The sequence below is a fragment of the Sus scrofa genome, chromosome 12 (assembly GCF_000003025.6).
Source record: "Sus scrofa isolate TJ Tabasco breed Duroc chromosome 12, Sscrofa11.1, whole genome shotgun sequence".
NCBI lineage: Eukaryota > Metazoa > Chordata > Mammalia > Artiodactyla > Suidae > Sus > Sus scrofa.
In genome coordinates this window covers 59,290,265-59,304,485 of record NC_010454.4, presented here as the reverse complement: position 1 = coordinate 59,304,485, position 14,221 = coordinate 59,290,265, and the positions used below count along the sequence as shown (strand labels likewise).

Here is a 14,221-nt window from a genome sequence, read left to right as displayed (position 1 = left end):
AATCCGACTAGGAACCATGAGGTTGCGGGTTCGGTCCCTGCCCTTGCTCAGTGGGTTAACGATCCGGCGTTGCCGTGAGCTGTGGTGTAGGTTGCAGATGCGGCTCGGATCCCGCGTTGCTGTGGCTCTGGTGTAGGCTGGTGGCTACAGCTCCAATTCGACCCCTAGCCTGGGAACCTCCATATGCCGCAGGAGCGGCCCAAGAAATAGCAACAACAACAACAACAAAAGACAAAAAGACAAAAAAAAAAAAAAAAAAAAGAAAACAAAACCAGCTACAAGCCTACAACAGAGAAACACCTTAAATGTAAGCGCAGAAGATAAAGGGAAGGAAAAAGATTAACTAATACCAACCACAAGAATGCTGATCAAGCTACACCATCATCAGGCAGAGCAGACTTCATGGCCAGCCAAGCACTGTGAGCACGCGGAGAAAAGGGACCTCGGGCACTGCTGGGAATGCGCACTGGGAGAGCCACTATGCAAGCAGTGGGTCGATTCCTCAAAAAATTAAAAGCAGGAGTTCCTGTCGTGGCGCAGTGGTTAACAAATCCGACTAGGAACCATGAGGTTGCGGGTTCGATCCCTGGCCTTGCTCAGTGGGTTAAGGATCCGGTGTTGCTGTGAGCTGTGGTGTAGGTCAGCAGCTACACCTCTAATTCGACCCCTAGCCTGGGAACCTCCATATGTTGTGGGAAGCGGCCCAAGAAAAGGCAAAAAGACCAAAAAAAAAAAAAAAAAATTAAAAGCAGAAGTCAGTATGACCCAGCAAATACATTCCTGGGCATTTATTTACTCCAAGGAAATAAAAACATAAACTCAGAAAGATACATGCTCCCCCACGTTCATTACTGTATTGCGGGCGGGGGGCTCATGATTAAAATGGGCCCAAAACGGGAAATGAAAGGGAGGGTACCAGAGTTTAGGGCTACCGGGGCTGCTGCACTGCAGCCTCGTGCCAGTCTGATTCCTCCTCCTGGCCCCTGGAGCAGAAACACGAGGATTTCACAAAAGCTGAAGCAGCGCCCCTTGCAAATGGAAAGGGGTAACTGGGGGCTGCTGTCCCCGTCATGAGAACCCAGTTTGGTTGGCGAGCCTTCCTACACGGCGCCCACTGTAGTTTTCAGACTTTTGTCCAAGCACAACTCTTGCTGAAGGCCTTCCAAACGCAGGCTTCCCCGGGGATGAGAATCCCCGCAGATTCGGCGGCTTGCTCCAAACAAGCCTCGTTCTAGGCAAATGAAGTTTCAAGACAATTTAGCCCCAGCTCTTCCTTGCAAGCACACTGCCATTCCTGAGTCTTTTCTACAGAGAATTCTTGCATCTGTCACTGTATGAATTTCTTCGAGAGCTGAGCTGAAGGCAGAAATCTTGGACTCCTAGCATGCGTCTGAGTTTAGGCTTGGACACATTTTCCTGGGGCATATTTTGTGCTTGGTTTCCCTTTTATGACAGAAGAGATGAAGAGAAGCATCAGTAAAATCCAGGGCCCATGTTTCTACATTAATATGAAACTGCTGGTCGTGGAGAGTCTCTGGAGAGGCACAGGGTGGCCAGGGCTCACCCTGAGGACACAGACACTGGCAGCGGTCACTCTTGGGAGCTCCCCCCACGGTGTGGATGCAGGCACTGGCAGCCCCACTGTGGCACTATTTACAAACCCAAGAGATGGAACAACTTAAGCGTTCAACAGATAACTGGGTGAAGAATGTGCTGTACAGGCACTGGAACATTTTTCAACCACAGAAAGGAATGAAATCTTGCCATTTGTAACAACGTGAATGGACCCTGAGGGCATGACTTTAAGCGAGATAATTCAGACAGAGAAAGACAAATGAAGGCGGATCTCATGTGTGGAATCTTCTTTTAAGAACACAAGCAAGCTCACAGACACAGAGAACAGACCGGTGGCTGGGGGCAGGGGGCCCAAGTGAGCGAAGGGACTCCGAAGGTAGAGCTAACAAAACTGTGCTGTCTATGCCAGAGCTGCTGGGAGAGTGGATCTTAAAAGGTCTCATCCCAAGAAAGAAACTGAGTAACCACGTGTGGTGACGGATGGCGAACAAGCCCGATTCTGGAGGTCACTCTGCAATACGTGCAAAAATCAAACCATCACGTTATTCACCTGAAACTAACAGAATGCTGTACGTCAGTATCACACAATTTTTTAAAAATTTGACAGATACTGGGAAAAAAGAGAAATCCAAAATCATAGTGGTAATTGATAAGTCACAGACAAAAATGAGAGAAAACACGGATTTTTGGGGGGAAGGGGGGTCTTTTTAGGGCCACACCTGTGGCCTACGGTGGTTCCCAGGCTAGCGGTCAAATCAGAACTGTAGCTGCCAGCCTACACCACAGCCACAGCCACACAGGATCCTGCGACCTACACCACAGCTCAGGGCAATGCTGGATCCTTAACCCACCGTGTGAGGCCAGGGATCGAACGTGCATCCTCGTGGATGCGAGTCAGATTTGTTTCTGCTGAGCCATGGCAGGAACTTCCTATAAAGATAATTTTTTAAAGAAAAAATACATACTCTTCTCAAGTATTTTTATGAAAACCAATCATTATCTAGGCCAAAATTCAAGAAACAATTACTACAAAAGACTGGGCCTTAGAGACCATGCTCTCCGGCCACAATAAAGTTAGAAATCAAAATAATCAAAAATAGTCCAAAAAATTATACACTTACCAATTTAAAAGAACACTTCTATTAATACAAGGGTCATAACAAAAAAGAACAGAATAGATAATAAAAAAAGTAGTACAAATTGGCAGTTCCCGTCGTGGCTCAGGGGTTAACAAATCCGACTAGGGACCATGGGATTGCGGGTTCAATCCCTGGCCTTGCTCAGCGGGTGAAGGATCCGGCGTTGCCATGAGCTGCGGTGTAGGTCGCAGACGCGGCTCGGATCTGTCGTTGCTGTGGTGGAGGCCGGCGGCTTCGGCTCCAATTCGACCCTCAGCCTGGGAGCCCCATGAGCTGCGGGTCCAGCCCTAAAAACCTAAGTAAGTAACTGACATTGCTCATTCTATTAATACAGTAAAGGAGAACAATACGATCAACACGTGCAGAAAAAGGAATGAACTTCAACAGCTCTCACGATGAGAACTGTGAGCTGCCAACCTCACAAATGAGGGAAAATGTCCACAAAGCCGACATCACCAGGTGTGGTTCACAAAAGACATTCCTACACGGCAGACGAGAGCAAGGAAGACCACTTTCAATCCCGCGCTGCGCCTTAAGCAGAGCGCCAAGGCAAGAGATAAGGAAAAGGTTTGAGAACGGGAAGGGAAGAAACTGCCTTTTTCTTTCCACTGTTGATATGACCATTGCTTACAAAGAAACCCCCAACATCATCTCCGAATAAGTAACCCGCATTAAAAGGATAATTGAGGAGCTCTCTCATGGCTCACTGGGTAAAGGATCGAGCGTTGTCGCTGCTGCAGCACGAGTTTGATCCCTTGCCCAGGAACTTCTGCAGGCTGTGGGCACGGCCCAAAAGAGAGAGAGATGGGGAGAAAAGAATAATTTCGGGAGGTTGCTGGTATGCAGTAAAAACAACAACCCTGCAGATGAACAACAAGGACAGGGAGAACACAGGGAGCTGTACTCAGTGTCCTGTGATAACCTAGCACGTGAGAGAAGAACGTGAAAGAGGATTTATATGTATTTATATACAACGGAATCACTGTGCTGAGACTAAGGCACTACTGTAAATCATCTATACTTCAATCTTTAAAAAACAAGTTATTCTAGCATGTGAATAAAAAAAACTCCAACAGTGAGAAAAAATGTGATGTTTAGAAAAATATTATTAATGGAGTTCCCCTGGTGGCACAGCAGCTTCAGGATCCAGCTGTGTCACTGCAGCAGCTTGGGTTGCGGGCTGCAGCCCGGACCAGGAATTTTCACATGCCGTGGGTGTAGCCCACCCCCAATATATATAAAATCCCTAGAGTTGATTCTAATTAAAGCATATAAAATACTTATGGACAGAAAGTAATAAAACAGGAACACCCTTCGAAACAAATGTAGAGCTATGCCACAGCCGTGGACTGAAAGATTCATTCACACAAAGATAGCATCAGTGTCAAGTTGATGTCTACATTCTATATGACTCCAACAAAAATTCCAGAAAGATGTTTTGCAGAACTGAAAAAGAGGATTCTAAAAGTTATATGAGGTGGTAAAAAAAAAAAAAAAAAAAACTTTACAAAGTTAAAACATGCCCGTAGAAGTAGGGTTTGTCTGTCTGGAAAAAAAGAGAATTATTATAAAGTTCTAGTAATTAGAAGGATATCTATCATATTCCTACATCACAATCCCACAAAAAGGCCAATAAATAAGAATGCAAAGCCCAGAAATCAATCCGCACAGAGCTACGAACCTGAACTAGAACAGAGCTAAACGTGCAGCGGAGCTGGCAAAGGAAGAGCTTTTCGATTAACTATCCACACAGCGTTAACACTCCTGTGGACCACGGCCTTGAGGCAGACACGAAAATTCAATTTCTGGTGGACTGAGAGTCATGTAATAAGCAAACTGTAACACTTTTCAAAAGACAACACAGTAAACTTTTAATGATCCTGGGGTTGTCCCATACAAAATCTAAAGAAATTATGTACACCAAAAAAGGCTGACCAAAATACAAGAGTGAAAACTGTGGAACTTGGAAGAGAGGACGTAGGTATAAATCTCTGGGACCCTGGACAGCACAACCTGGATGGTGCTTCCGAGACACGACACCAAAAGCACAGGCAGCGGAAGAAGACAAAGCCTGGACCTCCTCCCGACTGCAGACTTCGGCCCTCAGGAGACGCTGTCCAGCTGGGCTGCCTCTGCAAGGGCCTTCGCTTCTCTCCCACCTAAGAGATGCCCCCGGGCCCCAGACCCGCCTCCGGTGGTCCACCAAGGACCAGCAGAGACGAGCACTTTGAAGTGGGCAAAGGTGCAAAGGAGCAGTTATCCTTCGGAAGGGTCAGTGTGGGGGCGGGGGCGGAGGATGCAGACGTGTCGCTGACAAGCAGCCCTGGCACAGCCATGAAAACGTCGGCACAGCCTCTGGCTGCCCTGGGGGGCCCTGAAACAAGGCCGCCTCTGGCCAAGAGCGGTTCGGGGCTCGTACGCGGAGGGCAGCACTTAGCAGCTGGGGAGGAAGAGGTGGAGGAAGACGACGAGGAGGCGGCGGACGCCTAAGCAGGGCTGGAAAGGAAACTGCCTCTGAAGGGCCTGCAAGGTTCCACAGAAAACAAGCAAAACCTGCAGAAGGAGACGCTGAAGAGCAAGCTCCGGGACAGAAATCTACACAAGGTACTCTAGCCGAAAAGGCACAAAATCAAACCAGAATGGACAAGACTCAAAGCCATCAAACACCAAGACCAAAAGGTCAAGAACCCTTCAAAAACCAGGAAAACAAACAAACACCTTCTAAAACACCCAAAGAGCCATGGTTCTGTAAAAGACATTAAAGTCCACGTGCTGGCAAGCCTCAGCAAAAGCACCATCGACAGTCTCAAGAGAAGAAAAAGAGAGACAAACACAGTTCAAACTGAGTATCTCGGGCAATTCCAATGACGTCTTCTTTTTAATCCCAATCCCACCCACCCGCGCCCCCTGCAGGCTAGACGCAATCTCACGCCTTATTTCCCAAGCACTTTCATTTGACTTGACTGCCAGGATTCCGTGAATCTCACACTTTGGTTGCTATCACTTATTCTTTCGACTCATCTCTTTGATCATGTTGTAATCACTTTTGTATCTCCCTAAATAGTTGCTTAATAAATACCTGAATGAATCAAATAGGAAGGGGGAAAAACTGCTGCACATCCATAAATACTATCAGGAAAGTGAAAAGACACCCTACACAATGAGAGAAAAGATCTACAATCATATATCTGAGCATCCAGGATATATAAAGAACTCTTACAACTCAACAATCAAAAGATAACCCAGCTTTAAAAAAATATGGGCAAAGGATCTGAGTAATAGTTCCCTGAAGAAGATAAAAAAATGGCCAAAAAGCACATGAAGAGATGCTCACCACTGTCACTAAGGAAATGAAAATGAAAACCACAATGAGATACACTTCACAGTTACTAGGATGGCCATTAGAGAAAAAACACAAAACAGTTCCCTCGTGGCACGGCAGATACGAATCTGACTAGCATGCCTGAGGACACAGGTTCCATCCCTGGCCTCACTCAGTGGGTTAAGGATCCAGCCAGCGTTGCCATGAGCTGTGACGTAGGTCATAGACGCAGCTCGGATCCTGGCGTTGCTGTGGCTGTGGCGTAGGCCGCCAGCAACAGCTCCCATTTGACCCCTAGCCTGGGAACCTCCCTATGCCACAGGTGCAGTCTAAAAAAGAATAAAAATTAAAAATAGAAAAACAAACAAATAACAAATGTTGACAAGGAAGTAGAGAAAATGAAACCCTCCCTCATAGACTGCTGGTGGGAATTTTAAATGACATAGCCACTTTGCAAAACTGTCACTTTCTAAAAATTTAAAGAGAGTTTTTTTTTAAAAAAGGGAGTTCCCATGGTGGCTCAGTGGTTAACAAACCCAACTAGCTTCCATGAGGATGCAGGTTTGATCCCTGGCCTGGTTCAGGGGGTTAAGGATCCAGCGTTGCACTGAGCTGTGGTGTACATCAGAGACGTGGCTCAGATCCCGTGTTGCTGTGGCTGTGGTGTACGCTGGCAGCTACAGCTCCGATTGGACCCCTAGCCTGGGAACCTCTATATGCCACAGGTTTGGCCCTGAAAAGGAAAAAAACAAACCAAAACAAAACAAAACAAAAAAACAAAAAACAACCCCCTCCCCAAAAAAAGCAAAATGAGAAGCCAAAAATTAGGGGTGATATCCATACACACAACTGACTGGAGACTTCAGAGGATACTAAAAGTAAGAAAATGACAAAATAACAATCCACATAAGGAACACAAATAACCCAGAAACAAATGAAAATGAGCTCTGCCTCATTCTTAATCAGAGAAATGCAAACCGTCTCTTTCACAGCCACGTGAGGGCAAAGACATGCACGAGCAGCAGCTTCAACACGCTGCTGACCGGAAGGGACACGGCGCTGCCTCCTCAGCAACTTGGTCTCATCTAGCATACTCACACACGCGCGCACACACACATGCACGCACACACGCACACTCGGGTCAAGGAGTGCAATTCCTGCGCCTGTGCCTGCACGTGAACCAGAAACACAGTGCCACTGGGCGGAAGGGCAAGAAACCAGAAGCAACACACCCAGTAAAAGATCAGACAAAATGGACAAGAAATTCTTCTCTCTATAATCACACCATCAGACAGCAAGGGAAATGAACTAAGGAAACTAAGAGCAAAAACATGCAAGTCACAGAACATACCAGGCTCGATTCCCTTTACATGAAGTTAAAGCTACGGAAACTCAACGTTATCTTCCTTAGGGAGACACACAGATTCCTCGACTCGGGTAAGCAGTCAAACCAAACACTTACCTGCTTCTTTTTCAGTTTAAGGATCTGCTGTTCTACTTTCGCAATTTCTCGATCGACACGATCCATGCTCTGTATCAGCTCTTCCTTTGACAGTTTTGAAGGTGAGGCATTCTGATCATCTCCGCATGGCTGCCCAGAGAGGGGAGAGGAAGGAGCTTCATGTTTGACTCCAAATGCCGGATCCTTGAGAGAAGAAAATCAACAACTGATTTTTCACTAACAGCCAAGGTCAGCATCAAGATTCTCCTGAGAAAAGTCAGCTGTAACCCTTAACAGAGCCACGGGTGCCGTTTCTCCGCGAGGGGGTCCTGGGAACACGGGCTGTCGTTCCCTCCCTCCCCCGCCTCCCGCGGGCGCACAGACCCCCCCGATGTTTACACACGTTTATAGTTCAGACACATCCGTCCCGGTTCTGAAGATGCTAGAAGCTATCCAGAATGAAGGCGCTAAGTGGCTGATAAGCCCTTCATACACTAACACTGAGACTACAGAGAATTTCTGCAGAAATAACAATCCAGTCATGACAAAGGAAGCTACCAATTCCTCAGCTGTTTCCTGGTAAGTTTCCTCCAAAAGGTGTGAACATGTACCCTCTGTGTGCCCACTGCCCACACAAAGTAACGGCTATGATGTGGCCAACAGTTCCTATCAAACTCCTCAGGCTTTCCAAGGCCCATTACTGAGGTACAGACTTCAGAGAAATGCCCCAGAACTCTCGGGGCTACAACACCCGGCAGGCCTACCCCCATTAAGGGCAACGAAGCCTGCCCACCCTACAGTGCACATGGCATCTGTTCAGCCAAAGACACCACCCCACTCCACCCCCAAACCAGAGGGAATTGCAACAGACTGAAGGGCCCTCCCCGCCAAATCTAAGACCCCCCGCAACACACACACACACACACACACACCAGTCTCCAGTCTAAGGGGAAGATATAAGGACCATGGAAAGCAGACGAAAGTGAGATTACGGTACTAGTTCTGCTTAGGCTGTAAGAAGCCAGAGGAGCACTTTCGTCGGAATAGAGAGCCCTCAACGTATTAAGTAATGATTAAGCGACTCTGAGAAATCCGTAGTTCTAACCAGGAATGCGCTCAACCACACCTGGACAGTTGTTCCGGGACACCTGGGAACAGGTATTTCACTGCAACATAATATGTACAGTCCTGATAGCTGCAACAATATAGCTGAATATAAGACTGCTGGGGAAAACGGGACATAATTATTACTTAAAACCTATAAACGCTAAGCAGAGCACTCACAACAGCAAGAGCAATTCTAATAGAAATAATACGACTCTTAAAGCTCCATCTGCATTCTGACTACAGTCAATTCTTTCACAGCCGTCAACCCGGCACGCCACGCTTCCTTTCTTAATCCTTGAGGTCATCTGCTTCCAGTAGAAAACAATAAGCTTCACCAAAACCAAAAGCAGATTCAGGGTATAAGCATTTTCATCAACCTTTAAAAACAAGAAAGTATACGAGAAAATGTCTGCACAGTTTATTCTCGACATTCCAGGCCTCCTTAAACACAGAAAAGCAGAGCAGGTCTCTAGAATTACCTATGCCCGCTACTGCCTGCACTACATGAAAACTCTAAATCCAGACCTTCCAAATCTTCCTAAGGTCTTCACTGACCTCAAAGACTACTTCTTAATTATGAGACAGTTTGACCCCGAGAGCTTTAAAACATTCACGTGCAGGAAACAGTCACTCACGAAGCATTAGGACTTCCGTGCTCTATAACACCATTCTCCTACCACAGGCATACGAGCTCACTGCTGGAAGAGCAAAACAAACTCTACTTCAACGCAGCAGGTGCTGCAGATGCTCCGCAAGGGAATCTGATGCATACGCCCTAAGAACTGCGACTATAAATCGCTATTTCCCCTGACTCCTTCTCTAGTTAAATATTCAACAGAAACCTAATTCCTTGAGCACCTACTATGTGACAGGCCCTCGGCAGACTGGTGACAGAACAGGAAGGACGCTCACCTTCAAGGACCTTACAAGCTTGTGTTGGAACTTTCTGATAGCTATTTTGGGGCAGAAGTTAGATTCCTACCTCACATCTTATGTCACAATGAAAGCCAAAAAACCGCAAACATGTATGAGATGTATTACAAAATCACAACAAGTCTCAAACCAAAAAAGGTATTCACATTATCTTGAGCTCAGGAAAGCGAACAGCAAAGATATTTACAAAAAAAAAAAAAAAAAAAAAAAAAGAGTTCCTGCCGTGGTCCAGTGTGTTAATGCCACGGTGTAGCCTGCAGCTGTGGTCTGGATTCAGTCCCCGGCCTGGGAACGTCCATACCCCATGGGTGTGGAGGGGGAGGGGAAGATTGCTGAATTCAAACAAAAAACCTAATTTTCTCTTTATCAAAATTGTGGTAACTGTAGTTCCTGTGGTGGCTCAGTGGTTAAAGAACCCGACTAGCATCCACAGGGATGCGGATTCGATCCCTGGCCTTGCTCAGTGGGTTAAGTATCCGGCGTTGCTGTAAGATGTGGTGCAGGTCACAGACTTGGCTCAGATCCTGTGTTGCTATCTATGGCTCTGGCGTGGGCCATATGCTGCGGGTGTGGCCCTAAAAAAAAAAAAAAAGTGCACCCAGGTTAAAGAAAAATATTACAAAGTTAACAATGATTTCATCTAACTGGGGAGGCTGTAACTTTGTCCTTCAAGCTTATCTAACTTAATTCTTCTATAAATCGTGTACCTGGGTTTAATAACAATATTTTAAAAAAACCTAACAAATGCTAATTCTTTCAAAAATCCCTACTTCTAAAAAACAGAAACTCACGATTTATAACTTAGGGGCAAAGGGCGCCAGAGGTCCTGGTTTTCGCTCCAATTCAGGAAATACTTGCTAGTCACTCAATTCTCCTCAACACCTGTCCTCCCCACTATAAAATGGCAATCAGCTACACTCTGACCCCACATGCCACATTTTCATGGACGAAGGCTGAAGATCTCTATCTGCCAAAAAAAAAAATCTAGCTATGAATTACATTTGTGCTAATTTATTCAGCCTTGGAAGAAGACCTTTATTCACAGTATTTTTTTTCTTTCCTTCTTTTAAATGCTAGAAACATGGAGTTCCCGTGGTGGCGCAGCAGAAACGAATCTGACCAGGAACCATGAGGCTGCGGGTTCAATCCCTGGCCTCGCTCAGTGGGTTAAGGATCTGCCGTTGCCATGAGCTGTGGTGTGGGTCCCAGACTCAGCTCATATCTGGCATTGCTGTGGCTGTGGCCTGCAGCTCCAATTAGACCCCTAGCCTGGGAACCTCCATATGCCGTGGGCGTGGCCCTAAAAAGAGAAAAGATAGAATAAAAATAAATAAGTAAAAATAAATAAATAAGTGCTAGAAACATTCGCTATAAATCAAAAGACTATAATACAGATATTTCACATGGTAAAGCTCGTCTCAAAATTCCCAGCTTAGCTCATCTCTAGCTTAACACAGAGCTTTCCCCACACAACTTATTATGCTTTTTGTTTGTCTATTTTACCTTTTTAGGGCCGCAACTGTGGATATGGAAGTTCCTAGGCAAGGGGTCAAATCAGGGCTGTAGCCACCAGCACCAGAGCCACAGCAGTGCCAGATCCGAGCCACCTCCGACCTACACCAAAGCTTACAGCAACACCAGATCCTTAACCCGATGAGCGAGGCCAAGGATGGAACCCACATCCTCATGGTAATTCGTCAGGTTCCTTACCGCTGAGCCACCACGGAAACTCCAACTTACTGTTCTTTAAATTTTCAAATTGATACAAAAGTTAAAAGACTAGTGTAACAGATAATCAATCACCCTTCACCTAGATTCACTAGGTAACATTCTGCAATATTTGCTTTGTCTGTAACACTTTCTTTCCCCCAGTTGATCTATCTGAAAGTAAACTGCAAATGTATTCACTATGTTTTCAATCACTTTTCACTGCATAAAAATTTAAGGAAAATGTGTGGGTACTCACCTACCTGGTATCAGGGTGAAAAGGGCTATGAGCCATAAAGATAAACGAACTTTGCAGGAAAGCGATTTGACAACAACAAGGCAAAAGGATAAAAGGTATCAACATCTGACAATGGTAAAAGAGTTTTAAAGAATTATTCTTCCTAAAACAAATCTTTACTTCCTGCCTACGAAGTGCCAAGCACATCCTAATCTGCAGATTCGATGATAAGCACGGCAGGCAGCTGAACACGACAAACCCAGAAACAGAACTAGCACATAATCCACAAGCATGCACTTCACAAGAGAAGAAGACAACATGAGAGGAAAAGAGGTTGGATCTTGATAGAACCTTCTCTAAAATCCACAACACACATTGTGTGGAATGTCGCAAAATACAGCTGCATATTAAAGGTAGTTGTCTTCAGGGAGTTCCCATCCTGGCTCAGTGGGAACCCGACTAGGATCCAGGAGGATGCGGATTTGATCCCAGGCCTCGATCGGTGGATTAGGCATCCGGCATTGCCATGAGCTTGGTGTGGGCCAGCAGCTGCAGCTCCAGTTGGACCCCTAGCCTGGGAACTCCCATGTGCCACAGGTGCAGCCCTTAAGGAAAAAAAAAAATTAGTTATCTCCAAGACAGAATTATAGATAACTTTTTCCAGGAAAAACACGCAGGAACATTTATGTAAAAAATATTTTTTCGCATAAATTAGAAAAAAAAATTTCATATAAATTAGAAAAAAATGTTCTTTACAAAAATTATAAGCACTGTTAAACCTTAACTAAAACCTGCCTTGTTTCATGTAGCAAGTTAATAAACTGCAACCAAATTTAAGGGAATTGTTTTAAATTTAATTAAATCTAACGAATGTGTGGTGCTCTGGAGTACCCGTGACCACACTTTACAGCCCAGCACACGGGTACAAGATGCTGGAGAGCCACTCAACAGCAATTTTTCTTGCTGTGTTCATTTACCAGAAAGGCAAAAGTACTGACTTGTAAAAAGTCGGAAGCATTAAGTCTGTGGCTTTCAGTTTTGTTTAACCGAATTTTTACTTTCCCATAGCACTAACCTTTAGAGACTGGCATAATGGGACTTTCTTGGAGGCGCTGTGCCGGAACACGGATAAACAAACATTTCAGACCGACAACTCCACAGGGTAAGAGCACAAATATTTACCTTCTTAGCATCGGCAGAAGACCTCAGTCCTTCTGGCAGCGTGTGCACCAAAGGGAGGACGGCAGCACTGATGCGCTGGAAGTGGGAGTCGGAAACCTGCTCCAGGCGAGGCCGCTTGGACTCCAGCGAGTCATGGTCCACCGGGGAAGGGCCCGGGTGGAACTGCTCGTATCCACTTCTCCTTTCCTGGGGCCTAAGGCACAAAGACGACAATCACTGACCACGTCTGCGCGATGCACAACTTGCGGCTAATACCCCTGGGTGAACTCTGAAAGCAAGCACAGCTTTTCATTCCCTTCCAAGTGAATTCTCCCACCCCAGGAGACCAGAGGCCCCCACCCTGAAGTGCTATGAAACCTCTAACTCCGACGGAAAGAGTTTCTTCAGGGGAGCTGGGCGTGCTGGTGGTAAAATAGTAAAAGATGTAACCGAAGACTTCCATTTGCAGATTTATTTTGTTTTTTTATTTTTTTGCTTTTAAGGGCCACACCTGCCGCATGCGGAGGTTCCCAGGCCAGGAATCGAATCGGAGCTACAGGTGCCGGCCTACACCACTGCCACAGCAACGTGGGCTCTGAGCCAACCTGGGCCTCCTCCCTCCCCTTTGCCGACTGTCGGGTGGTGGCGGCTCACGTCCCTCCCCCTGACTGCGCTGCACCCCCACCCAATCCCACAGCCTGTCCTCCTCCAGGGCTCTGGCACGTGCTTCCAGTCCCTCAAACGCATCCTGCACAGAGCAGCCAGAGGTGAAGCACCACACCCAAGCACCCTGTGCAGAAAAAGGCCAACCCCCTGACACGGCACGGAGAAGAGAGCTGCTGCTGGCCTGCTCGGAGATCTCCTGGAGAACCTCCGTTAGCACTCGCTGCCCTCTGGGGCACAGAGCCTGACATTCGGCCCCAAAGGGACCCCAGCCCGCCGGTGTCCCTTCAACTGGGCACCTGTTTAGGACACAACCTACCAAAGGTGACCTCCAAGGATCACGCTGTACCTCCAGCCACTCCACCTGGGAGATTTACCAAAGCCGGAGGGCAAGGTATACCCAGTGCTGGGGGCCTCAGGAAGCCAGGGCACGGGGCAATTCAGAAAAGCAGAGTCTGGAAAGCTCTCGATTCATCAAGAGGTCAGACTATTTCCCATGTCAGCTTGCCAATTCTTTCTAGGAGGAGGAAATTATTCATGCATAAATAAGTAAATACGGGAGTTCCCCTTGTGGCTCAGTGGTAATGAATCCAACAAGTATCCCTGAGGATGTGGGTTCAATCCCTGGCCTCGCTCAGTGGGGTTAAGGATCCAGCACTACCGTGAGCTGTGGTGTAGGTCGCAGACTCGGCTCCTATCTGGCACTGCTGTGGCTGTGGTGTAGGCTGGTATCTATAGCTCAAATTCAACCCCTAGCCTGGGAACCTCCATATGCTGCGGACGCAGCCCTAAAAAAAAGGCAGCAACAACAACCCAAAAAACTCCTAACATCCAGAGTTTCCTAGTGCCTCAGCAGGATAAGGATCCAGGGTTGTCACCACTGTGGCTCAGGTCACTGCTGTGGCACAGGTTCAATTCCTGGCCCAGGAGTTCCC

The 14,221-nt window shown here is 46.7% G+C and overlaps 1 protein-coding gene across 1 annotated transcript in view; it reads right to left on the bottom strand.

The window, feature by feature from the left end:
* The window catches only part of NCOR1 (nuclear receptor corepressor 1), a 135,697-nt gene that overhangs the window by 88,079 nt on the left and 33,397 nt on the right, over positions 1-14,221 (bottom strand). Inside the window, 2 exon segments of the mRNA XM_021066291.1 lie at positions 7,499-7,681; positions 12,645-12,837. Coding sequence (XP_020921950.1) covers positions 7,499-7,681; positions 12,645-12,837 — 376 coding nt within the window.